Source organism: Ciconia boyciana, chromosome 1 (genome assembly GCF_034638445.1).
Source record: "Ciconia boyciana chromosome 1, ASM3463844v1, whole genome shotgun sequence".
Lineage (NCBI taxonomy): Eukaryota > Metazoa > Chordata > Aves > Ciconiiformes > Ciconiidae > Ciconia > Ciconia boyciana.
This window is the reverse complement of record NC_132934.1, coordinates 73,697,642-73,723,683: the sequence shown is the minus strand read 5'-3', so window position 1 is coordinate 73,723,683 and position 26,042 is coordinate 73,697,642. Positions and strand designations below refer to the sequence as shown.

Here is a 26,042-nt window from a genome sequence, read left to right as displayed (position 1 = left end):
TCCCTATGAAAGCAGGGGTTACTCAGAAGCAGTAAATCTTTCCCATAAAGCTTTTTGCTAGCTTTTCTTGGGGAGAGAGGGTAGAAGGGATGTATAGGGAGACTTTTTTCTCCCTCCTCTCGTGATGTAAAAGAAGGTAAAACTTTTGTGCGTAACCAAGTCTGATATACTCATTCATCCCTATCACAGCAAAGCTTCTGGTGATATCAATGAGTTTTCAGCCGAGTAGACATGTCAAGACTGGATGCCACCTCCCCCCCAAAAAATCTAATCCCCCTAATCAAGCCTGATATGCAAATTAATATTTTAATACAATAGAGAGATCTGTATTTGAGAATATAGATTAGAATTTGGAGAGACATTTTCAGTTTCCATTACGTTACAGATTGCCCAAATTTATCTCCTTGTAACCTAAATTTTCCAAAAGTCATGGACAATGTGTCTGGTCAACACCCTGTTGATATCTGGGAAGGCCAAAGAATGAGAGTTAAATTTTGAAGCATGTATTACAAATGTCTCATTTCCTTGTGTTTTGTTTTGTTACTTTTATAATAACCTACCCCAAAATGTTATGTTAAATCATTAAACGCAAAATATTAGTGTTAACAAAACACTGAAACATGCCATCCATTCTTGAAATGGCAAGCAAATTAAGAGGTGTCAGCTTGCTCTTCTTTACAGTAACACATCTGAGATTTCCTGGTTGTGAGCTGTCAGTAGTGGGAAGAAAGCTGACTATTGAAATGTTTACAAGTTCCTTTTTCATGTTCCGTTAAAACATGATTTATTATGTGAAACATCTTGCAGTGCGTTTTTTGATTCTTTTTAATATGACTAACCTGTCTTCAAATAAGTATGCTGAGCATGTGGAGGGAAGAAAAGGAAACATACTGTAACAATATGACACAGGATTTTGAATGTTTCTATGCAACAAGTTTTTAATAAGGAGTTTTTATTTATACAGGAGTTAAATTCTTCAAAGGAATTGGTGTTTATTAAATGAAATTCAAGAAAGATATTTCATTATTTTCACAGCATAGGTTGAATGTACATATGTATGCTTTTTGATAACCGTTCTAGGGAAATTCAAACTTCCCATAAAATTCTCCTTTTTAGAAATGAGAAAATGAAGACTTTTCCCTTCTCAGAAAAAATCTGATGATCAAAAGCATGGTGCAGATGGTTTGATACACCTCTCATAGCATGCTACATTAAAGAAAATCAGATTTTAACCTAGGTTAAATAAATTGAGAATCTAGCTTATCCTCCTTAATGCCAAAAGTAGGTCTTAGGAAGAAAACGTTCTCTGTTTTCAATCCCATCAGTATCCTGTCAGCATGGCAACTCATGCCATGCAAAAAAAACAAACCAGGAAACCCATTGGGACGTATTGATTTCTCAATACACTGAATACACACCTTCTATTAAAACAAAACCAAAACCCCCTAATATCTTACTGACTACCTGATCTCTTGGAATTTGCAAGTCACCAGTTCAAATACATTTGCCCATGCCAAAAGGAATGGCGTTAACAAAGATAACATATGTGTTATTCTGAATCAAATTTTGCAGAGAGGATAAATCTCAATGTATTTTTTTTTTAATTACAGGATTATAAGAAAGACAATCTCCAACAGTGCTTTGGAGCAGCTTCCAAGAGCATGAAAACATTAGTAGCACACCTTTCTGACCAATGGAAAATAACCCAGATTCCTACTGTGGAACACATAACAGTATCCTCCCACATGTGTTCCTCCGAAGTTTGATTCAGAGCTCACTATCCAACACTTTGACAATATTAATGTATTGGAGCACTTACTGCCCTCTGACATTAGTTATGTTGGATCAAAAGAGAGTCATATCATATATCTGATTAACAGGTTTTGTCTGCATGCAGTAGTCACCCCTATAAGCTATGATCATCACCAGAATTAAGTGAAGCACAATTTGTTGGGAGAGTTGTAATGAAAACAGACTAATATGAAGAAAACCATTTCCTGAAAGAAAATTTGGGAGATGAAGGTTGACCACTGTTGTTATGGGACTCACTCTCTTTCTTTAAGAAAAAATGAAAAGAAAAATGGAACCAACTATATATGTAACATATGTAAGGGTCATGGTTCTTTCTTTTTCTCAGGAGATCTGAAACAAATGAAGGAGCTTCAGGTCAATGCCTGAATTTTGTCCCTTTTCCCACCTCTTTACATATTCCAGAAGGCAGTAGTAGAAAATCCTGTTTTTTTTCCAAACTGTAAGTACAGTAAATTTAAGGGAGGATGAAAAGGCTTTAGTCTGTGACTTCAAGTTACTGCACAGCCTCCCCGAGAAGTCTGTGGGGTGTCTGGTTGAGTGATTTAGCCTGCTTGCTTCCTTTTGAAAAGACAGGATGTGGAGTTTAGTCTAAATAGCACATTCAAAATATGTTCCCACTTGGGAAACAGAGGAATAGTGTGGGAACAGCCCTGTCCCTTGCACTCGGCAGGGCTAAATAAGTTATAATGAGAAAAGGTTCAATTAAGGGCTTCCTTACACCTGGCAGGAGAGGACCAGTGCCTGGCTGTATTCCCAGGTCTTTGTAAATCAGTCTGTGGCTGCCCTCCTTCCTTGTGCTACCATCAGCTGAGCCTTGCATAATTAGTGCAGTTGTACTGACAAACCTTCTGAAAGCTGAAAGTGTTCTTTTAAAAAATAAAGTATGAGTCAGGATCAACGTGTAGGGAGCAGATATGGTTAGTCTGTGATAAACTGGAAGTCAATGTTACAGTCATGCTCAGTACATAAAGGTTCTGTGTGTGTGAACAGAGACGTGGCCCACAAGGAAGCTAAAATAATTCCTCTGCTCTGTTTAGATCATCTCAACAAGGATGTTGTGTCCAGTTTTGGAGACCACATGTCAATAAAAGCGTGAGCCACCTGGAGTGACTGCAGAGGAGAGCAATGAGAACCAGCTGATGTCTTGAAAAGACAGAGAAGGAAGGATGAAAAGATAGTTTGTGCTAAAGAAGACTGAAAGGGAGACATGATGACTGCCAACAGAAAAAAAAGAGGAAGGGAACACTTGTTCTCCATGTCCACTGTAAGGATAGTGCCAGACTGGAACAGTTAAGCCTGTAGAAACCCCATCATCAAAGGTATTTGAGGACACATCAGAAGCTTCAGTGACAAATGCAGTTTCACTGATCCAGCAAAAGGATGGACTAGTGTAACTCTAGCCATCCCCTTCACCCCTGTTCTCTGTGATTTTCACTCACCACCAGCACTAGCATGCTGCAAGACTGTTTAACACAAGACATGCAACCAGCAGATACCACTTCGGACATGCATTTATTTACCTGTTCATAAAACTCATTGACAATGCCTTCTGTCCACTGCAGATGCAAATCTTTGCATTTTGCAGGCCCATTTATGTCAGCCAGTTTGATGCACATTTGGCAAACCAGCAAGCGGTCGTTCTCATTAGTCCAGTCAATTCCAACATCATCATTCACCTAGTAGACAGAAAAAGGAAAACCACGACAGTAATCCTGGGTAAAAGGATGCATCCACAGAGGAAGTTCTACCCTGGGATATCTTACAGTATATTCAGCTATTTACCAAAATCACAAGTGTAAGCAGGCGAACTAACCCAAGGTTGGAATTTACAATCAGCTGTAGAGCAGTATGTAAAAAGAAAAGTAAGTGAAAAACAATGAACATTGAGATAAATGATGAGAAATTAATATTTAGCAAACGATGTGAAAAGCATTGAAAGCATTTGCTAGGAAAACAAACAAATGCAATCTTTCCATTACATTTTGCAAGAAGTTACTACCTAATTGGTGTAGAAAGATAAATTACCATCAAATGCTATGCTGATTTAATTGCAGTGTGAAGACGCATGTAACAAGCTTATTTCCCTATTTGATCTAAGTATGTCTGAAAGTATTCCCTATCTTTTTCCTTTTCTCTATTTTTTCCATACCTCCCACAATAAAAAGTGATATATACTATCAACTGCTCTAAACTAAAAGCGTCATCTTAAAGAATCACAGACAGGTTGAGGTTGTAAGGCACCTTTGGAGATCATCTAGTCCACCCCCCCTGCTCAAGGCAGGGCCAGCTAGAGCAGGCTGCTCAGGATCATGTCCAGTTTGGTTTTGAATATCTCCAAGGAGGAAAACTCCACAACCTCTCCGGGCAACCTCTTCCAATATACAACCCCTGTCAACAGTAAACACCTCCTTTCTTATTTTTAAATTGGGATTCCTATATTTCGGCTTGTGCCCATTGTCTCTTGTCCTGTCACTGGATACCAATGAGAAGAGTCTGGCTCCATCTGCTTTACTGTCCCCATCAGGTGTTTATATACACATGGCTGCATCCCATCAGGTCCCATGGACTTGTGTATATCCAGTTTGTTTAAGTGCTACCTAACCTGTTGCCATTCACTGAGGATAAGTCTTCATCACTTCAGACTTTCTCTCACACCTCAGGGGCCTGGGATTCCTGAAGCCAGGTCTTAGACACAAAGACTGAGGCTGAGAAAGCATTGAGGACTTCGGCCTTTTACATCTCCAAACAGTCTGCGATACTAACCTTTACTGCCATTAGCCACATATTCCCATCTCAGCCTTTTCTCCTAGAATATCTCCTAGTGTGGGAGGGGCTGTCTTCTACTGTCCACTTAATTTTCGAAATTCAAATCCCTCCTTGAAACACAGCTTTAATTGTCAAGCTTGCAATAGTTAAAAATGGGTAGAAAGTTGTGCTATGACTAGATGAAACTTTCATGTCCTCTGTCAGCAGGTCCCCTGCCCCATACAGCAGTAGGCCCACATGGTGAGGGCTTTGCTTTTGGTGTACATGATCCAACATAACTAATGTCAGAGAACAGTAAGTGCTCCAATGCATTGGTATCATCAAAGTGTCGGACAGTGAGCTTCCTTCATTATTTCTTGTTGGTACTTTCCAGACTGCAAGTTTTCTGTTGGGAGGATGCTTACGTTACATGTGTTTATGCTGACTTCTGTACAGAATGGTCTCTCTGACTGTAGCCTCAATATACTAAACTACAGTTCAGCAACCTAATCAATAACGTGATCATTTAGAACTAATTTTATCAGTTACAGCACCTCCACCCATATACAAACATGTAATGTTTGTGGGCTCTCTGAGACCACTCTGGTACAAAAGAGTTTTTGCCAACCAAACATAAATAACCTCTTTTTAAGGCAGTGATTACTCTGGGAAAGCCAGGCTCAGCCACAAGCACTGGTTAATATGTTCACCTTCTCCTCCACTTTTTATTCCATGCACGACCATTTGACTATTCAAGCAACAAGGAAAGAGAAGGAGGTTAACAGATGTCCTTACAAATCTATAGCGAGCTAGCAGGACGTGATACATCAGACTGTTCTATTTATCTGCAGCGTCTCAGGTATCACCTTGCTCGGTTACAACAGTGGTTACACCTGCTGCTGTCCAGCCTGATAGTTTTAAGACAAATTTAGTTTTCAATATCCACAATTTATGCCTAGTACTTTGGTCAAGCTTGTCCTCTTCCACAGTTAAGATAGTTAATCTCTATGACAAAGCCACAGTAATCACTGGTTTAGCCTGTCTTCTTTCATTTCTTACTTATGTTCACAGAAGTGAAGGTTTTGGTCCAAACTGTCAAATTCAAAGGATGTATTCAGACAGCCTAAATTCCCAGTGCTTTGTCGTCACTGTAGCCCTGACAGATGAGAATCTGCCAATACTGTTCAGTACTTTATGAGGAAATTAGGCTGGTGAAAATGATCCCAAAGTTTAAAATTAAGACCTAAAGAAACCCCCCTGATATTACCAGAGGTTTTGGGACATGACTAGCAGTGGTGCAGAAGGAGTTCAGACTTTTACAGATCTACAGATCAGGTCTGTCTACCCTGGACCATGATTGAAGGCCTTTCTTTGTTAGGCTTTAAGAAGCTGTAAAGAGAGAGATGTTACAGGGAAATAGAAAACAAAACCAGTCATACACCTGGAGGCTTCAAAATTTCAGGATACAGGTCCAGCCTAAGAAATACCACAAGAAAACATTTTGTCTATGTCACCAAAACAGCTAGGAGGTCCTAGTCCTGGATGAGAAACACACAGTGCTTGGTGTGTTTCTCACAAGGAACAAGAAGGCAGTACCAGCTCCAAAGGCAGGTATCATCTAGGTAACATGCCAACAGCTTTGATGGATGATGGAGTTTACTAAAGTAACTTGATAGGTGGTGATTTCCAATAAGTTAGATTGAAACTGTACAATAATTTTTAAGAATGGTTTCCCAGGGTTGCGATTTTATACTTACTGAATGGAGTGTGCAGGAAAGATCTTTAGTGACCTTTCTCTGGGGTTTACCCATTTGAAACAAAATAGGAAAGAAAGATCATGCTTTCATCGCATTTGAAATCAGAATTTCAAAATTGTTATGACTTCTGTGCTTTGATAATATAACAGTACAATTAAACTAATAAAATTTCACATTAAGTATTTAGCCATTATGGAAACTTGGTAACACCTTTGATTTTTTTCCCTGAGTGCTTTTCTAATAGGTCTAAAGTGCCAGCGAACAAGAAAACAATGTTGAAAAGTAGGATGTAAGTGGGATTTATATTCAAACAGTCCATAATATCCTTAGCCTTAAACTACTTTCTGAAAAAACTAAACATATATAAGAAAAGAAGCTGTGCCACTAAATTTAAGTAAGTAAAAAATAACAGAAGTGCCAGATTACTATTCAACAGAATGTTTTACAGCAGCCAAAAGGACATTCAGAAGAAAGAGCAACGCAGCAGCCTTTCTAGCCTTTTCACTGTGATGCTACCAAGCCCTACAATCTTTTCTGACCGTCCACCAGAAACCCTAACCAATCTTCTTACCTTGGCGTTGAATTTGGCAACAAAGTCAAAGTGTTTCTTCAGGTCAGTAGCCAAAATTGCCTCAATGACGAGGAAGCGGAAATGCTTGAACTCCACGTGGTCGAGGTTGACCAGAAAGTTGTACTCTGGCCTCGACATGAAAAGGTTCCAGGCAGCAGCGGCGTGGTGGTTCTCCAGGACGGAGCGGTCGTTGTACAGCACCGCCTGTGAAAGCAATGTGGGCAGCTGAAAGCTGAGAAACCTCTTAGCAAAAGAAACACTGCAACACAGAAATGAGAATGGGGATGATGCATGAGGGAGGTTCAGGATCGGGTGATTTGTTTGGTATTTTTTTTTAAAGAACTTCTCAAGGTTTGAAGATGTGATTTTGGCAGGACTAATAGCAGACACCTGAACTGTGATGGTGAAGATTTATTGGAAGATTGATTTGAAAAATCGGGGTCTTTCATGTTCAAGGGTCTTCGGTTCCTGACTGAACTGCATCATATGACAACAGACTATTCTGTTTCAGGCCACAAATTAATGACTAATATAATATAGATGTGTGCTTCCCTGACTGTCAGAACAACCTCACTTAACAGGGATTATTGTCTTTGGTGTTTGTACCTGGCAATTCTGTCCATATTGGACTGCTTCCGAACACAGAAACAAGTGAAATTCCAGTCTGCAACCTGACAACACACACCCAGCCTGACAGATTTCTCAATGCTAAGATCCAAAATTGGTTGAACCTTTACCAAAACAAGATGCATAACTGTCATAGTGATGGCAATTCCATTCAGAAACTAAAGAAAGATCTAGAAAATAGACTTTAAGGGACAACAACCATCCAGGAAATCTGTCCACTTCAGCAGCATTCAGTTTTTTGATGATTTGGTTTATGGAAAGAAAAGCTTTTGGAAATATGCTTCTATGTAAAATAGATACAAGTTTGTAATTGTTTACACAAATATATACACATACGTTCCAGTGGCTTTTCACTTCAATTATATTTTTCTGTCATGTAGAGATGAAAAAATTCAGTCCTATCCTAAAGTATAGAATCTATTCTTTACCCCAGAGAACAGGTTGCTGAAGCAACTCAGCTTTACAGCCCATCTTGCCTAACCGCACAGTAAGCATTTGAGATAGATATATTCTGCTACCCAGGCCCAGCTCCTGAGGGCAGATTTTTAATACAGCAGCACTTTATCATTACTGGAAGCTGATACTGCTCGTCATGAAAAAGAAGAAAAAAACTAGATGCCAAGTACAAGTTCTGCAAATTTCAGGTGATATCAGATTTAAACAAACAAACAAACAACAAACCAAAACCAAAACCCCCCAAAATAACAAGAATTTGAATTTCTCCCATTAATTTGTTTTCAAACTAGGGACAATAGATTAAGGTTAATCATCTAACTTCCCTTGTTGATTTTTATAACCACAAAGCTATAGCACTCATTTCTTAAAAATAGATTTAAGGATAGTGTACATCTTCTATCAATCTAATTACCTGGCCAGAGTATCAAAGTTCTCGATCGCAGAAAGATGTTGCAAGGATGAGAAGTATTACTATCAGTTTATAGACAGAAACTGATACAGAGCAAATTCAGGTGACTTGCTCTTGATGAGAGAAGTCATCCGGATCCAAGTTGGGGAGTAAATCTAGAATTTCTGCATTCCTACCTGACTTCTCATCATAAAGCTATCTTTTTTTCTTTCCTTGTCCATAGAAATACTTTTCAGCACAGTATGCTGAAGCCAGGCAGGTCAGCTATGTAAAGTAAGGAAAGATGATCTCATAATTAAGCCAATAAACAGTGACTCAGAATTGCTGAATTCAACTCCCAGCATTGGCAGCAACTTCTGTGTAACCTTAGGTAAGTCTCAATTCTTAATTTATAAAAACTGAGATTATTTTCCACACATCCTCCACCCCGACAGATGCATAGTGTAAAAATACATTCATAAAAGACTGCAGCTGCTCATATTCTATAGGAACAACAGAAAATATGTTACGATCATGCACAAACTAACTTGCATGGTGCGCTGTCAACTATACAGGTGTTTTTTATTTTATTTTAATCTTTCTGTGCCTTACTGGGTAGAATAATTCTTCCTTCTCTGTCAGTCAGCAAAGCATTAGCTTCTCCTTCACTGAGACATTTTATCAGTACCTTTCTTAATAGCTCTACTGAGGGTGGTGAAGGTGTTTAAGAAGACTCTTACCGCTAATCCCCAAGTAAAGTTGTTATTTCTGTCACTTTGATAAGCTGTTTCAAAATATTTGGTAGACTTGTGCTTAATGGAAGCCACAGGCAAAGACCTTCCAAACTTAACAGCAACGCTGCTTGAGATTTATTTACCTGAGGAGCACTCGTTGCTACCAAAAAGGCATTGGTCCTTCCTGGATGATCATAATCATGCATGGCTGCAGCTACATAAAGAGCCATCAATTCAAGGGCAGGGATGTTGCCAGCTAGGCATCCGTAGCTGTCATCTGTAGGTGTGTATGTCTTCGAAAACACATAGCCCATATGGCCATGAGTGATTCCACTGTCAGAATCTGAGCAGAAATAAATAAATTAAAAAAAAAAAACCCTTATCACTTTTTCAGTGACTTACTGAAACAGATAGAAGCAACAAAGCAGGAAGAGAAGGAGCAAATTTAAAACATACAGAAGAGTAAACATATCCTGACCTCAATGCTTTCTGATACTGTGCACGTGATCCAGTGCAATAAGGCACACAATTGGAAAGGAACAAATTCTGATCCCATGTGGGGATCTTCCAGCCATCCAGCAGAGCCTGTTCTCAAACTCTCTAAGTTACTAGCAATAAGCCATGGATTCACGGCCATGCTGGAGCTTTGTGGGTAACTTCATCTTCCCACTCCTTCCTCTAATTGCTTCATCATATAGATTAGTCTATGAGACACTAACAGTCCTTAAAGCAATGGACTAGCATTTATTAATTCAATTACAGTGCATGTTTTCCAAACCAAAGGTCTAGACTTTGGATCTTTGCTGATAATCCTCTTAACAGCCTCTTTTTGAAGCAGCTTGAACATGCCTGTCAGAGACAGATACTGAGTGAGATGCTTTGCTAATTTAATCTGCTTGAATGGATCTTACATGCAGCTGAACAATGTCTTTCAAATAACAAACACCAAAAAGCCCCCAAACCCAATCCCTTTCATTCCACCTCATCTACAAAGTCTCCGACACCCCTTGCTAATAAAATTTTCCAGGAATAAAAACATTACCCGCCCCACCAAAACATCCTGAAGAGTTTCACAAATGATATGTATGTGCCACCCAAACACCACCAAAAAAGCAGAAGTGAAAGTGGTTTCTGTGGAACAAACTCCTGCTTTTCCAATAACTCCCTCAGAACTCCCACAAAATACAAATAGGTCCTCTAGTTGCTACAGCTGAACCTGGAGAAGTTCATATAAAGATGAAATAAGAACAGCTTCTTGTAAGGAGCAATCATAAAACAGCAGACGAGTGGTCTTGCAAACTAGTTGCAAAATGGTAACAAGTCTCTTTCTTTGGAGACAGTGAGGAAAGGCAAAGGAACACTTCATGACAGCCAAGCAGCGGCAAGTGCACAGCACTACCTCCATGCCCCAGCAGTTTCGCAATAGCAAAACAATGCAGGGTTTGAGGATTTAAAAGTCTACACTGCTTCTGGAGCAGTGTTGAAAAGCACTACTAATACAGTTTTCCTAGAAAAAAAGCTACTGTAAAAATAAAATGGTAACAAACATCTGTTGTTATGGGTGACCACAAAGGCTTGCATTCGCACATTGTTAAATGCAATTAGGTTTTGGAGGACCAATTCCATTCTCTTCAAAGTTACACAAACATACCTTAACACCTTCAACATCCAACGTGCTACTGAACTTAAAAGTCTATATAATAACAAGTACTGCACACAGTCCTCAATTGTTGGCTTTCTTACAGCAAGTTTCATGACAAAAACTTCAAAAATACAACATATATACTTGCACATTTAAATATACCTGAATCGCTTGCTGACCCATGATCATTAATCACAGTTGGGAGTCCTGGGATGGGCTGAGTAGTAAGGTACCAAACGGCATGTAGAACATCAGTTGCATGGATTCGGTTGTGATCTGTGATACAAAGCAAATGACCCTGCTATTAAACACGAAGGATATTTCCAACAGAGGGAAATCAGCACCATCTAGTGGGTACCGCGTGGCAGTCAGTCGAGCAGAGACAAATCAAACATTATCACAAGCATGGAAAACAGCTGTGTCCTATAAATGCAGAGTTTTTCTTTTACTAAACTTGAAGCACATTCAACGGTATGTCTCACACCAGTCAAGAAAGAGAAAACAGCAGAGAAGCAGTGGGATCTGCAATGTAGGAAACTTTGCAAAGAAAGTGTTAAACAAGGAGCCTGACCTGCGCTACCAGCTCCAACGCTTTACTCCAGTGGTTGCCTTTAGCTAGTTAAATGCCATCGGGTAAATATGCACTGTTAACCTCTAATTTAAATGAAATCAGTGGGAAAGTCTCATCCACTTCAGTAGCCAGATTTCACCTAGTTTCTAAATACAAGGCAGGTAACACTTACCTGACTCTAACTGAGCAAATTTAGGTGCTGTGCTAGCAGCTGCACTGAAAAAAAAATCAAACTCAGGATATGTGTACACTGCACAGTTTAACCAGGTTCTTCTTCAGTTTTCTGGCCAGAGATAAGAGTTCAGGCCTTAAATCCTGTAATCTGGCTTACTACAAGCTCTCTTTGCAGAAATGAGAGATAAAAGTCACCCCAAGGCTCCTACCACCAAATCCTTCAAGGCTGGATAAACTATCCCACAATCAACACAAATGGCTGAAAAAGAATCACATGCTAGTTCAGCACAAATCATCATCTAAACATACACTAGCAAAAAGCAACCATGATGCTGAAAGAGGGGTAACGCTTTGCTGCACCAGGACCAAAGCTTACATCTGGGGTTAAACCACTGAAGGACAAGCATTTCAGCTTGTGATTCAGGCTAATTTTGGGCAGAGCACAGGTATCTTCTACAGGGGCTAGCCAAACACAAAGAAATCTGCTAATCTAAATGATAACCTGTGGCTACATTACTGCTGCTGCAGTTCTGGAAAGATGCATTTCAGAGGACAAAGCACAAAAACATGGGACTCCACTGCTGGGTCACCGCCATCTGTAAAACTCACAGTAATTGGCTACACCTCTAGGTAATCAGTCATCTTAGTTGGAAACACATTTGTAATGCCAACCAGTCGTGTGTCTCTCATTGGCAAACCAACTGCTGGAACAGGCTTGATGGGAACAGGTGAAGAACTAGATTAGATTAAGAAGAGAACGGTCAAGAATCAGGGTAACACTGGAGATGATATGTATCCTTCATTAGGAAAAATTACCAACACACAAGTCCAGAAGCCCTCTCTAAGTAATAAGTAAAGTTGACCAGATTCATGAGGGGTGAAAAGACCTCTGTACTCTGGGGGAGTAGAAGGGACTGGCAGCAAGATGTATAAGCAACCTGGTTTTATACCTGCTGCATCCTAAAGATAAGCAGTGTGCAACTGACAGAGGGTTTCTCAGCACTGAAGTTGAACTTCACCCTAAGGCCACTCCTTCTGTGGGAGAAGAGGAAGGAAGGAGAAGACCTGGGATGGAGAAGGCACCCTGGAGAGCCATATTTGCCCTCTTGCCACTGCTACGGGATGGATAATGCCTGCTCCTGCTGGGAACAGCCACTTGCCCTCTCCAGAGCAGCACTGCTGAGCCCACATTTCTAAGCCCTGCCATTAGTGGGGCAGCAGCCGCCAGCCTGCATTTCCTGGCCCTGGCAGAGGAGGGCTCACCATCTTGCTGACCCTACGCTCCAGTGCTCGAGACAACTGCCTACTTTGTGCCTAAAATCAGCAGTATCCTATCCTGCAGAGAGGTGTAACACAGAAAGGTTTATTATATTCACAATTTGCAATGACTTTGCCTACTCACTAAACGTGAACATGATGTCATGCCACCTGGCCCTTTTACTTACCCCTTGCTTTCCTCTCTTGCTCTCCTTTGTCTTCCCTGTGACTTTCCCTTTAAATACTTGTTAGTGACTGCTAGCTGAAATTTTTAACAGCAAAACAGTAAGCAGCATAGGAATGGTTATTTTTGGAAAGAAGTAAATAAGGAGACTCCTCTCCCCTGCCTTCCTTGAAGTACTAAGAACATCTCTCCTGAGGTACTAATCTCCTCACGCAAAACCTAGAGGATGGCCCCACGTAGGGGTCTAACGCTTTTCTCAGGAGTAAAGGCTGGATTAGCCTCTTGTGAAACTTGTAGTGATTTAGTGACTTGTAGTGATAGTCACCATTAGTTTTGTGTGAATACAACTAATGTTCAGTTCAGCAACCAGAAGAAAGAAGTGGTTAAGCCCAAACAAGTTGTTTTGGTTTTTACACCTCCACAGAAATGAAAAATTGGAAGGTAAATTAATTTTGTATTAGACAAAATATACCGCTTTACTAAAATGAAACACATTTAAGAAAAAACAAGGAAATGAAGGGCTAGATTCACAAAAAATCCCGAGACTCTGTGAATACTTAAATGTTTTAAACAAAGAGGAATGGCTCCAGTAGGACAGACAGACTGTGGGACATCCACCTATAACCCCCTCAGGCTATAATCTGCTGCTTCAACCACAAGGAAAGATTTGAAATTTGGTCTCTCACTTTCCCAGAAGAGATTCCAAACCACCTGGCTGGGAAGCATTTTGAGGTAGCTTTCCTTCAATCCCCCCCACTGTAGCTGTTCCAACTGGTATTTAATATTTTGAGAGAGAGACTATATGACTTATTAAACCAATGTTTCAGACATTTTTCTGGGAGGTGGGAGAAAACAGGGTGTCCTATATTCCTCAACACTGGGATTACCTGCCAGCTAAAAGGGTAATAACTCCCTCTCTCCTCCTGGAAAAAAAGTGTCTTTCGCAGTTGAAGTGGTTTGGTAAATGTGATTTGAATTAGTAAATACTTTGGGGATGACTGAAAGCAGGTTTTTCAGTGAATAAATGATTCACACTGAAAAATATCATCTGAGCTGTAGTTGCAGAACAGGATGCACTCATCTACTTGGCATATCTTTTCTGCTTTACAAAGCTCATCTCCTTTGGTAGCATAGCACTGCTAACTGTGTAAAAATCCAAACTGCTTATGGGGGGGGCAGTGTTTCAATAAACTCCAACTGGGGCACTGGGGTACACTTGCATCATCAGGAAACAGTTCTTTGTACCTATAGTAGCTTTATAGGGTTTTAGGCTTGCACAGAATTTGCCACAAATTATTATGAAACAACATGAAACATTAAATGCAATGAAAAAAAGACGAGAGGCTGTGGTTCCGCACCAGCCTCTGCCTAGGGTGCCATCCATTTGGTCATGATGTAGCAGAAGAAAAAATGTAGCTGTTATAATGAGAGAAGAAAGGCTCCAATAAGAAAGTGTGTGGAAAATACCCAAAACTTTAAGGAAGCATCGTTATCTGCCGGGAATTTTTACTTACAAGGTATCTCTCGGTATCCACATTCCAAGGCATGAAAGTAGTTCATAAATTCCCTCACTGGGATTTTAAAGGTTTCAAACAGCCCCATGTCTTCAAAAAGCCTGTATGATACCTGAAAAAAACAAAACAACCGTGCTGCTAAATAGACCAGAAAAACTCAAAAAATTAGATATAAAAATCATTCTGTCAAATTACTGCATGAAAACCTGCTTTCCTGGTAGTATCTTCTCAAGTACATCTGATCCAGCTATACCTGCAGCTATTTGCATTTCCATAGGGATGTGGCTACACAGCCAAACAGACAAGTAATTAGTACCAAACAGTCCTCATTCCTTCATTACACCCTTCCAGATGTTCTTCTCTTCCTTTTAGGCATGTGGATCCCCCAAATTCTGCAAGCACCTCAGAAACATACACACATAAAGGAAGGTATCCAGAGGTCCTTAGTGTCTTGGGAAAAATTTCCCCACTAACTTCTCCAAGGAGCATCCATGAGTCAAATCAATTCCCAGAAAAGGCGGGAACAAGTGAAGGAATGACAAAAGGAGAGAATCATTCGGATCCTATGCATTATTTCCTTTCCCTCTCCCCCATTTTGGAAGTGAAATGGCAAAAGTGACTTCTCCAACAGGATTTCAGAGGTAGCAAGCGGCCTAGGAAGCAGAGCTGCTCCAAGTGTTCCTGCATGGAAAGATAACTGGAAAGATCCAGGAGAGGATATATTGGTAGGGAGAGTGTGATGGATGAGTGAGGGGGTGTTCAGGAGAGATGAGTGCTCAGAAACGTAGACAGAAGCTGCTGCAAAATGGACACTTTTGAACACAAGTTTGAACGTGACATACAGAACAACAGGATATAGTAAAATTACTGCCTGACCTTTTCACTTCTTTCACAAATTAGACCCCGAAGCCTTTCAGCTTCTTTATTTATTTACTGCTGTTAGCTAAATTCTGTCCTTTTGATGACATCTGTCTGGTAATGATCTGCCTAAAGCTAAGCAATTTAAAATACATTTGGAATGATGAGTGCTATACTGATAAGAAATTGTTTCAAATTATGTTTCATGTTTCACACCTGAATGTAAATCAAACACCTACCCACAGCCATTTCTTTCTGCATATTGTGTATGTAGATTGGGACCTGAGACTCGCACTTGAAGTTTAATGAACAGAAACTTCAAATGTCCTGCCACTGTGGGTTTTTACAGTAAGAATAATAAAAAAGGATATGAATTTGCAGCATTAAGGATCTTTCCCCTGCCCCCTCCGCCGTTAGTCATTCCCTACCAGGAAAATTCTGCATGTGAATTAACTCTGGCACAGTATTGCAACAGGCAGTGATGATGCAGAGAGAGGTTGAGCGTGGCGTCTGACACCATCCAGGATGCCCCTCTAATGACACATATCTGACTGCCAGGGTTCTGCTGGTGGCCCCAGCTCTTACTTCTGTTCCTACCATCATTGTTAAGTGCCACTAGCAATGCAGTCAGAAAAACCACTCCTGGTGGTAATTTCTCTGTTCGGCTGTTGGCCATAAAGTGAAAAGCTCTTCACAGCAAAGGAGCGAGGGAACAACTGATGTACAGTGTTCTGGAAGACACAAGCTTAGAATAAAAGGTAGGGCCTGTAGAAGGCAAAACTTTACTCTCTGAAAAGCCCATGGGATCCTCCTGTACTCAGTGAGGCAAAGTGAAGAGACTCACTTTATGCATAATTGGATTAGAAACTCCATAGAATTCTGTTTATCTATCTGGAATCATGGCTGAAGTAAATCAGCCTGGGATTCAAACTGTCAGCTACAGAGAGATGAGGGGTTTTACACTCTAGTCTTAGATCACTGAATGGTGAGCTTCATATTTCCAGCAAAATATCCCTGTATAAAAAGAGGAAGCATAAAGAAATATTATTCTGCAGGAACAACCCTTACTAGTCTACACCACCAATACCAGACAGGTATGTTAAAGCATGTCATAAAAGCATATTTTTCCCCCACCTTGGACTTTGGGGGGCAGGAAATTCCACAGCAGTTGAAAAGAAGCAAAGCTGACTGTGATGGATATGAATGATAGCTCTTCCCCATGACTTGGAGTAAAATGGTATTATTCTCTGTGGTCATTAGAAAACATAAACAGCCAAGCAGGTCATTTAGACATTTTTGTACTGTTTTTTTTCTTTCTCTCTTTCTTAGCAAATGGGGAGGAGGAAGGGTTAAGGGCAGATCAAAAAGAGGAAAAAAAGGGCATTTATGTCTTCCAGAAAGTCAACTAACTAAATTCTTTCATTTTAAAAAAAAGGAACACTGTGCAGTTTTGTTTATTCATTGCTCTGGATTAACTCTTTTTAAACACTTCCGTCTTTTAAAATCCTTCCTTCCCAAACCACAAGCTGCTTCATGAGCTCCCTGGGAGTTACTGAACCACGGGCTGAGCATGGTGCCCTCACAGCTGCAGTGCAGTCCCCACTGCCAGGGACAAGCCCAGGGAAACTCCAAAAGCCGCCAGGCACTTGGCAGTGGATGCTCCACACTGCCTCTTCCCCACCGCCTCCATTTTCTGCTTGTCTCTGCAATGATTGCTAACATTTGAATGAATCATTTATAACTCAGATACTTCTGGTGGTGCTGCCTGAAGAAGGACAAGTGCTTCTCCCGAATGATTCCTAATGGAAGCTTTTTTGGAAAGGGGGATCGTTATTCACACGTAGCTCCTCTCCTGGGTGTTGCAGGCACACATAGGTGGCTCTTGTTAGAGGACATGTGCAAAGTTCAGGTTAGCAGTTCCCCACTTGTTGTTTGCAGGCAACCCTCTTGCACTCCTTTTTTGTCTCTTGTATTTTTTTACTGCAAACGTGTTTCTTTTAAGTTGCTGGCACCTGCTCTCTGGCTTTGACAAAGACAACTCCTCACAAGGGCTGCTGTGACAGTCCTGGGAATATCCCATCCCCAAGGATTGATTTCCCCTCGCTCCTTCGTATAATGGCTGCAGCTTCTCTCTGCAGAAGTCAGGCATGATGATGAGATGAGCAAACATTCCTCTTGGCACTACCCAGGGATCAAGTCACATGCATTGCAACGATGCCACCCCACCTCGACACTGCTCATGTACCCAAGAGCATAGGAGCGTCACCAGCATGTCTCAACTCTATGGGCCTAGTAATAAAAGCTAGAGAGAGACCTTGACTTTAGCCTATTCTTTTTCACTTTAATTGCTTTCCAAAGAAAATTAGTTTCTCTTCCACAGGCTTTAGTTTTACAGGAGCTGTAAGAAGAGCGCTAAGTGTGACTGAAGACATTATCTAACTTTATGGACTGTTGTGAAGCATCAGTTCAGTTGGAGAGCTTTGCTGTTCCTTTCTGAAATGAGACGATTATGTAAATTCCTCTCTAACCCCTATCATGCATATTTGTTAGTGCCACATTTAGAGTGCTTTCCACTGTACTTTGCACAGATGCTTTTATGGCCGCTGACTGGTTTGGGGTCTTTTTATATGTCTAAACCAATTTAACATTCCAAAAAAGAAGAAACAGACATCTCAAGCAGCTTTAAAGATGCTAAGCCAGCATTTGCTTTCTAAACTGAATGCTTCCCTAGAGGCACGTGTCAACTCTGCTTTGTTCCATCTCATAAATTTAACCTACCAAGGCAAACATAGTTAATTCAGCTTGTTAATTTACTTATTTTTAATGGATGAGTCCATTTAATGGCAAAATACAGAGAATAAATCATTAGAGCTTTTGTTTTCCTTTGTTTATGATATCCCAGGATTTAAAAATTATACAAGAAAAAGACAATACTTTTAGCTGGAGAAAAAGACTAATTTATTTTAGTTCTCTTATTTCTGAAAATAATTTTGTTAGGAACATATGAGTAGGTGGGGGAAAGAACTAAAGGAACTATCTTTATTTTATGAACAAGGTTGAACTTGCTACATTCTGCTCTGAGGGAGGGGAAGTTATTACAAACGGCTGTTACAGAAAATGATGAATTTGGATAACAGATATTATTTATTAAAGCTTCACTATTTTATTTCACAGGCCTCATTTTGTGGCACTGCAAAATGGATAACGTGCTCAGAACGTGTGCAAAAAGCAGATGTTGGGAAACAGAGTGTGGAGTTTTAGTGCAAATTGAGGGAGGCACAGGGGAATTGTCCGAGAGGTACAGAACTCCATGCAACTTGGTAAAGTACTTAAAACCTACAGAGGCACCCATGTAAAACCAGCACGAATTTTGGCTCATCCAAACTGTTAGTTATGCCATTAAAAAAAAGTTGTTTTTTTTCCCTTATGTTTCATTTTTCGTTCTATAATGTGCTTTGCTGTTAGAAAACACCATGACCCCTATGATCTAGAAGAGCATTTTAATCACACGTTCACTGTGCAAAAGTGTCTCAATGATCATCACCGAATTTATCTCAATATCCACATCCAGCCGTAGTTTCCCTGTTTCTCTAAAATTAACCTAGAGAGCTGGCAGACTGGTTGAACATATATGTTACTTGCCAAGCTCCAGAACGATAAAAGGCAGACCACAGAATAAATTTGAATTCATGCTGTGGTTTTCCTGGTTGACCACTGGATAATTGAATGTAGCTGAATAATAGTTAACTACCAAGGGACCAAGATTTGATACAGCATTCTCTAGAGCTTGTTGCACCGAGATCTGCCTGACACACTAACCTCTGTGTTTGTGGAGGGTGTTAATTGTCCCACATTATACCAATTAAAATAATCTCTTCTTTCCAGCAGTCATCACTACATAAAGCCTTGTAAAGTGACACTAGATCAGATTCTCTTGGGGTTTTTTCCCTTCCATCCCTAAATATAATTACTTGCCTTTCCTGTTTAATAAACCTCAATACTTCCGTAAGAAAAAATGGCTAATTTGTCAGTGTGCCAGGAAAAGGGGCATAACAGAGCAGAAAGTTCATCCAAGAAAGTGATTATGGAAGTGACATTAATCGCGCTGGGCAGAGACGGGTTGTGTCAGTACCTGCCTTCAATTTAAAGGAGAGAATGAAAAAACGATAGTTGAAAGCAAGACTAGTAAGCTTTCACATCCTGATTCATAGTAAATTAGTCTTCCCTATGTAATAATGATATGAATTTACTATCAAAGTGCTGACTCTTTAAAGGTGAGAGAATATTGCCAGGACTCTTTTTTCCCCCCACTTCCTGAGACCTTGCTTTCTTGCACAGCCTAACTGAAACCTCCAATATAAAAAAGGACCAAAATTTTGTATTTTCTGTATCAACTGAATATATTTACTGCTTAGCCCTCCCATGCTGAACCCCATGAGAAATCCTTTCACAAAGAACTCAGTAAGGAGTGGCAGTACTTCCTGCAGATAGAAGAGAATATTCAGAAAGGTTTAGGTAAGCTCATAGGCAGAGAGCAGCAGGCAAAATAGGTGTGTGCGGTTTTTTTTTCACATTTTAAAATTTAAAAATATATACATTTAAAAGTAAGGAATGTAACGAGATGGAGTTCATATTGTCAGTTTTGAATTAGGTGGCAGGGTTCATAATTCATTGGATGACCAGCTTGTAAGGACAATGGGTCCTAAGACTATTTTGTCTAAAACTGTCAATAACCTAGCCAGTCATCGCAGACAAGATATCCTTCTTACCTGACTGAGAATCCGACCACATTTCTTTCCGATTTTTTCCACCAAATCAAAGATTGGGAAGTTCCAACTATTTAGCTGCTCCATCAGGGGATCCAAGTTGTCCATAACCAGAGGCTCAGGAGCAAGTACAGGCTTGTCCTATGCCAGAAATCAGAATAAAGAGAAATTTTAGTTCTGTGAAGCACCTCATGCAAAAATTTATGCTCTTAAAAACTAAGGTCACATTAGCATCATCTGTAAGCCGATTGTACCTGACTCAGCTCAGCAGAGATGTCCCCATTTCTACCAGCCCTGCAGCTAGTCACTCTCCTTTATAATTTGTTTCACTTGAATGAATAGGAAATTCTGTATATGAAACATCAGTCTCTGAACTTATCCATGAGACACATTCATTCATTCATTCATGGGAATCATTCATTCATTTCCAAGGGAGTCTGTCTTCTTCATTGTAAAATTTGCCACAGCACAGAGGGAAAAGCGTTCAGTTTCTGCTTCCGCATCAAGACCCATTCTTTATAATCTAACATGGCTAATGGAGTTTGGTCCAAGTGAAGACTTGTACTTCTTAAAATGAAACCTACCTGTTTTTCAAGGTTTGCAAATAAAAGATGGGGTGGGCTCCTCCTTTCACATTTCTCCCTGTATACTTCCTTGAATTTCATTATTACTAAGAAACTGTACATGAGTAAATGCCAAAATATCTCAAGAAAAATGCCTTCTCTCAGCATGTCCAACACCAATTCAACAGATTACAATAAATTTTTCAAGAGCTCAAGCCAACTTAAATTTATTAATTCAGTTGTACAACGGGCTGTGAAAAATTTAACTAAACAAAGCTTTCCCTCTACATCTCAATCAAGCTTACAGCTGAATATAGTTGTCGTGAGTAGATCAGCACTTGTTCGCCATACTGCAATGTTCTTCTGTTCAAGACATACACCAACAATAATATCATGTAGAACCCTCAGACAAGTGTTAATTTATTTTAAGCTAAGGACCACGGTATATATTAGCCAAGATTGCAAGGCCATTGAGAAGCTGAAGTGGCTGAACAGGAAGACTATGTATCATGCTGGCAGTCTGAGAAGATAATTTCTCTTCCTTCCAATCTATTCCCTTTAAAGGCAACACTAACACAGAAGCCAAACATTTCAGAAATGCCTAATGCAAGATCCATAAACTTATATTTATTCATCAAAATAGATGGTTAGTGTTTCATAAGTGGCCAGTGCTTAGCAGCTGTTGCACATTTCAATGGTTCCTTCCTTTCAATTCCTGAAAGTCAGTCCTCCTGCTGCAATTGTTGCTTAAAACCATGGTCACAATCTTTAGACAGCCCTAGGAGTTTTTTTGGAGGGGGCTGGGTTTTTTGGTTGGTTTGTGGTTCCCCCTCCCCCCCCCCCCCAGTGTAAGTATACACTCAGTCTTTGTGCCAGTGGAACTTAAACAAGCTACCTCAGGTGGTATTAAGGGATGCAGAATGATGGTCTCAGGCGTGTACGTCCTACAGACGGATCCCTTCCGTGTCTGCTCTTTGGAGCAATCTGTCTCATCATCATTTTGTACGATATCGCTGCTGTCACTGTTGTTGGTCTCATAGTCAGAAGTGGCTTGCGCAGGATCATCTGCAACACAAATCACAAAGCTTGTTGTGTGAACAGCAAGGATTGCATCAAAGTCATCCTGTGACCTTCTGAATAATAGCAACAGAATCTCTGACTCATAATACATATGTGCTGCTTGGCTGGGTCCAAAGTCAGACAATCTGTCCGAAGGCATCAAAGCATATACCCTGCAGAGTGTAAAAAGATGGGATCAGGGATTGAAAAAAATTTTGAGGACCGTTATTTGAGCTGACTAGGTTAGATGAGGGAAACCATATTTCCTTTATATTTTAACTCTATTCTTCATTAGCATTTTGCACATGTTGTACACACAAAATGAAAGGAGCCTCAAAGACAGTTTGTATGTCCTCCTTTTATGACAGACAGTGAATAATTACTGAATTTTAAGGGATGAGGAGTTTTTGATGGACAAAGAGTTACCTGTTCTGTTCAGGGTGTGTATGGTACCATCATTTCTATCTAGTGTCCCATCACCAGCTTCTATTTGGTTATAGGGTCTCCCACAGCTGAAATACATCAAGAAACATGCACAATATAAAGAACCATGCGCATTAGACAGTCTTATGTAAAATGACTTCCTGCTGACAGTGTAAGATTATGTCATACAATACAAGCTACGGTACAGGGTGCATCCTCCAGAGAAAATTACAAGAGTGAGCTGAAGTTTTATTGGAAGTCAGGAATGTAAAAAGACAAAAATACAAAAAGACCTTGGATTAACTGGCCATGACCATTAAATCTGTGTTGCCAACAGTAAACCTATACCATGTGGTATTTTTTTTTTACATTAGTTTTTTATTTTCTAAGTTTATCAGTACAAAAAAAATCCCCTGGTTTTGTACTACAGTTGCCCTATAATCATAAATTAAAATGATGAAAATGTGCCAGAGTGCCATACAATCTTATATAATTCAGTCTGAACACAGTCATGATGTGGCTTTACTCTCCTTTTCTTGCTTACAACTTTAATATGTTCCTCTTAAGGAGGAAAGAGGTATTTTGGCATTACTTCAGCGACAACATACCAAGTACATCAGAACCAAGGGGATATTTTGGACAGAACATGAGGTAAGTGATCTGGCATCCAGACATTTAGCAAAGAAACAAGAAGACAGTTTGCTTCATCATTCCCAGAACAGAAAGATGTTGTGGGAGGGATCACAATATCATGGCCTTTTTAAATGCCTGGCTCTTCCCTTCCATTAAAATGCTTTATTCCTTGTGTGTGACTCCCTTTAAGCCCTAAATGTGAATTCAATACCAGCTGGAACATTTCAAATTACAATGTCCCAGTATGATTGAGCCTAGGACCTGAAGGAACAATGATGTATCATGAACACATGAGAGAACTTAACAAATCTGAAGCTTCATTTAGCAGCATTGTATCAAATCTGTCCATGAAAAACTGACATTTTAACATTTCTTTCTCTGGCTTGAGTCAGTATTTTGTGGCATATCTTATATACAACAGCCTTTGCAAAGCAACTATTACAAAATTATTTTGTTTGGTCAAACTTTGTACTAGAAACTTTGCACCAATGTAAGTTCACCATGTAAAAATGGCTGAAATCCTATGCCAGATGGCTTTTGACTGGGTCATTCGAAACATATTCTGGAGCTTGGTATGCCCTGCAAACCTAATGAATTCCTGAAAGAATTTTAAATAAAAATACAAATCTGTATACAATGATACTTGTAGTGCATAGCCAAGCAAATAAATCTTGTATCACTCAGGTTTACAAACAAGATGAAAAAAATGTATTAATTTCTCTCTCTCACATTCCTTGTGGTTTCCATAAGGTCAATGCTAACAAGCCAAAATGTGAAAGTAAAAGAGAAAGAAAGCCTTCGATTGGTTGTAATGCTACAAGGCTTTTGCTTCATTATGAGTGTATCTCTTTATTTCCAGAACATATGCAAACTCACACTGATTTAATATGTATGGCCCACATAAAACACTATATTAAAAAAAATTACTGAGCTACCTAGTAGAACACTTGAAATCTGCTCTATGTCAGAAGTAAACGTGCCCATGCAACTTTAACACAATCCCCTTCATGCACAGGCATTATAATATACTTCTTAATCACAGGTTTGTTTAACATTTTTTCCACAGGATTCCTGCCTCATCCACTAAGCAGAATTAAAAATGATTACCCATAAGTTATTTTAACAGCATTGTCTAGTATATGTTCTTGTGTAATACAGTTTTCAAACTCTGCTGTCCTACCACATTTCACTTTGTAAGTAAAAAAAAAAAAAAATTACAGTAAAACTGCTGTCTTGATGCCACTGCCTGGGTGGATCTGATTTAAAGCACTGAACCCATCAAGAGTTCATTTGCTCTGTTGTTGTTGTTGGGGGAAGGATTGGTTTGGTGGTGGCAGAGGTTTGCTGACTTGGTATTATTTTGTAGCAAGGCAGTTTTTTTGGCAGTAAATGTAGGGGATTGCATACCATGAAGGCTAGCAATCTACACATGAAAGCTCAAACATTTATTTCCAGTGTTTGTTAATTTAACTCTCTCAGCTTGTCTTAGCTATTTAATTTCTATGGGGGGTTTTTTTGGTTTTGGTGTTTTTTGTATGGTTTTTGTTGTTTTTTTTTAACTGTGCTTACATTACTAAGGGGTGCATTATTTATGTGCTGTTGATTCAGCTTGTTATCTGTGGATATGACATCTCTATATACTAATGGCTAGAAATGTGACAGTGCTTACGATTTTTCAATGGATGTTAAAGGGACAGTTACTTTTAGTACGAGTGGACATTAAAGGGACAGTTACTTGTAGTAATAGTGGATGCCAACTCTACTAGCAGTCATTACACCATAATATTTTAAATACTGTGTTTGTTTCAAATAATCAACAACAAAGCCTATGTCAGCAATGTAACTATCTGTAATGCTTACACAGTCTAAGCATTTGAAAACAAGGAAGTTAAGAACCTAAATATGCTATGCAACCTATGTAGATTACATAAGACAGTAGCCACATAAAAGCTAATGAGCATTTTATCAATGATTACATTGAAATAAAAGTGTACAAATACCAAGAAAATATATTTCATTACTATCTACAACAACCTTACATTGATTTTTTTTTTTTTTGAGATTTTTTATGCAACTGTTAACTGTTCTCTTTAATGGAAGGCTTCCAGTAATCATTGTTACTAGTTAAAGTAATAATATTCTGTTGAAGTAGTAATAAAGGCACAGTTTAATAGGACAGTAGCACATTTATGGTATATTTCTTATGTGTAATATAGTGTTCATTTCAAACGAATCAGTGCAAGTCCCAGTTTTGCAATACCTTTGAAAACCTTTGAAAAGCATTTAGTTTCTATTTAGTCACCTAACTACGTCTTAAAAGCCTGTCAGGATCCTAGTCTGAACTCCAGTGAAGATGACTCCCTTGAGCAAACTTGCAATCTCAGTTTTAACTTTCTCACACCCACTTCCGAACCCTGCACGCAGCATACTGAGACACGTCCAAAGTCACATGACTGAAGCCAGAAACTAAAAACCATTTCCAAAGATAGTCAAACTTGATAACATTTAACCGAGCACATTGCCTCAGATGGTGCTGTCTGCTGGCTAGCCAATAATCACAAATCACTCACTACTAGGAACAAAAGTAACATCTAATGAGTAAGGTAACCTTGAAACTGCACTGGAACAGGCTTCTAAACACCAGTGTTTCCCACTATTCTGAACTGGACACATATTGTAAACTCCAGTAGTCTAACTTAGCAACTGTTAACATAAGATAAGCAGAACAACTTTTTTTCCAAAATGCTGATTTTCAGGGCAGGTCTATGTGATCTAATAATGGGCTACTTTAAAGTGTGAAATTAAACTGTGTTACTGTAACTCTCAGCAGTAGAAAGAACTCACCTGCAGCTGATTTCCAAAATAAATCCCAACGCGACATAATCTGACTGTGCCCTAGAGAGGGCAGGATCCACCCCTTCTGAGAGAGTGCTCAAAATTACATAGTCTTCAGGCACTGTTGGAACACCTTTATCAGAAGGCTACAGAATCCCTAGCAGTAAGATTTTTCTCTCAAACATCAGGTGCCTGCTGTGAAAGACTTGGCCTGTGACCTGAAAGTGACTGTGTTAAAGGCATGGCATGACACACACAAGTTGTTAACATGATATCCAACTTTGGGATCTGCAAGTTATTGACGGAGAATTTATTTCTGAATCAGACTGTGCATCTGACATGAGTAAAAGCTGTAAATGTAGCTAACCGTCTTGCACTTTAAAAGCACTTTGTAGCATCAATCTACGCAATTACTCATATACTAAGAACTGCTTAGATATGGTGAAATATCAATACACAATACCGCAGCAAAT

The 26,042-nt window shown here is 39.5% G+C and overlaps 1 protein-coding gene across 6 annotated transcripts in view; it reads right to left on the bottom strand.

Annotated features, from left to right (window-relative positions):
• Positions 1-26,042, bottom strand: part of PDE3A (phosphodiesterase 3A) — a 267,927-nt gene that overhangs the window by 13,892 nt on the left and 227,993 nt on the right. For all 6 annotated transcript variants that reach the window (XM_072874501.1, XM_072874537.1, XM_072874529.1 and 3 more), the window contains exons 7-14: positions 22,105-22,190; positions 21,515-21,684; positions 20,060-20,197; positions 14,433-14,544; positions 10,895-11,008; positions 9,234-9,433; positions 6,886-7,089; positions 3,333-3,488 (exon numbers count right to left, since the gene is read on the bottom strand). In XM_072874501.1, the coding sequence (XP_072730602.1) occupies positions 3,333-3,488; positions 6,886-7,089; positions 9,234-9,433; positions 10,895-11,008; positions 14,433-14,544; positions 20,060-20,197; positions 21,515-21,684; positions 22,105-22,190 (1,180 nt within the window). The remainder of the gene's footprint in view (positions 1-3,332; positions 3,489-6,885; positions 7,090-9,233; positions 9,434-10,894; positions 11,009-14,432; positions 14,545-20,059; positions 20,198-21,514; positions 21,685-22,104; positions 22,191-26,042) is intronic.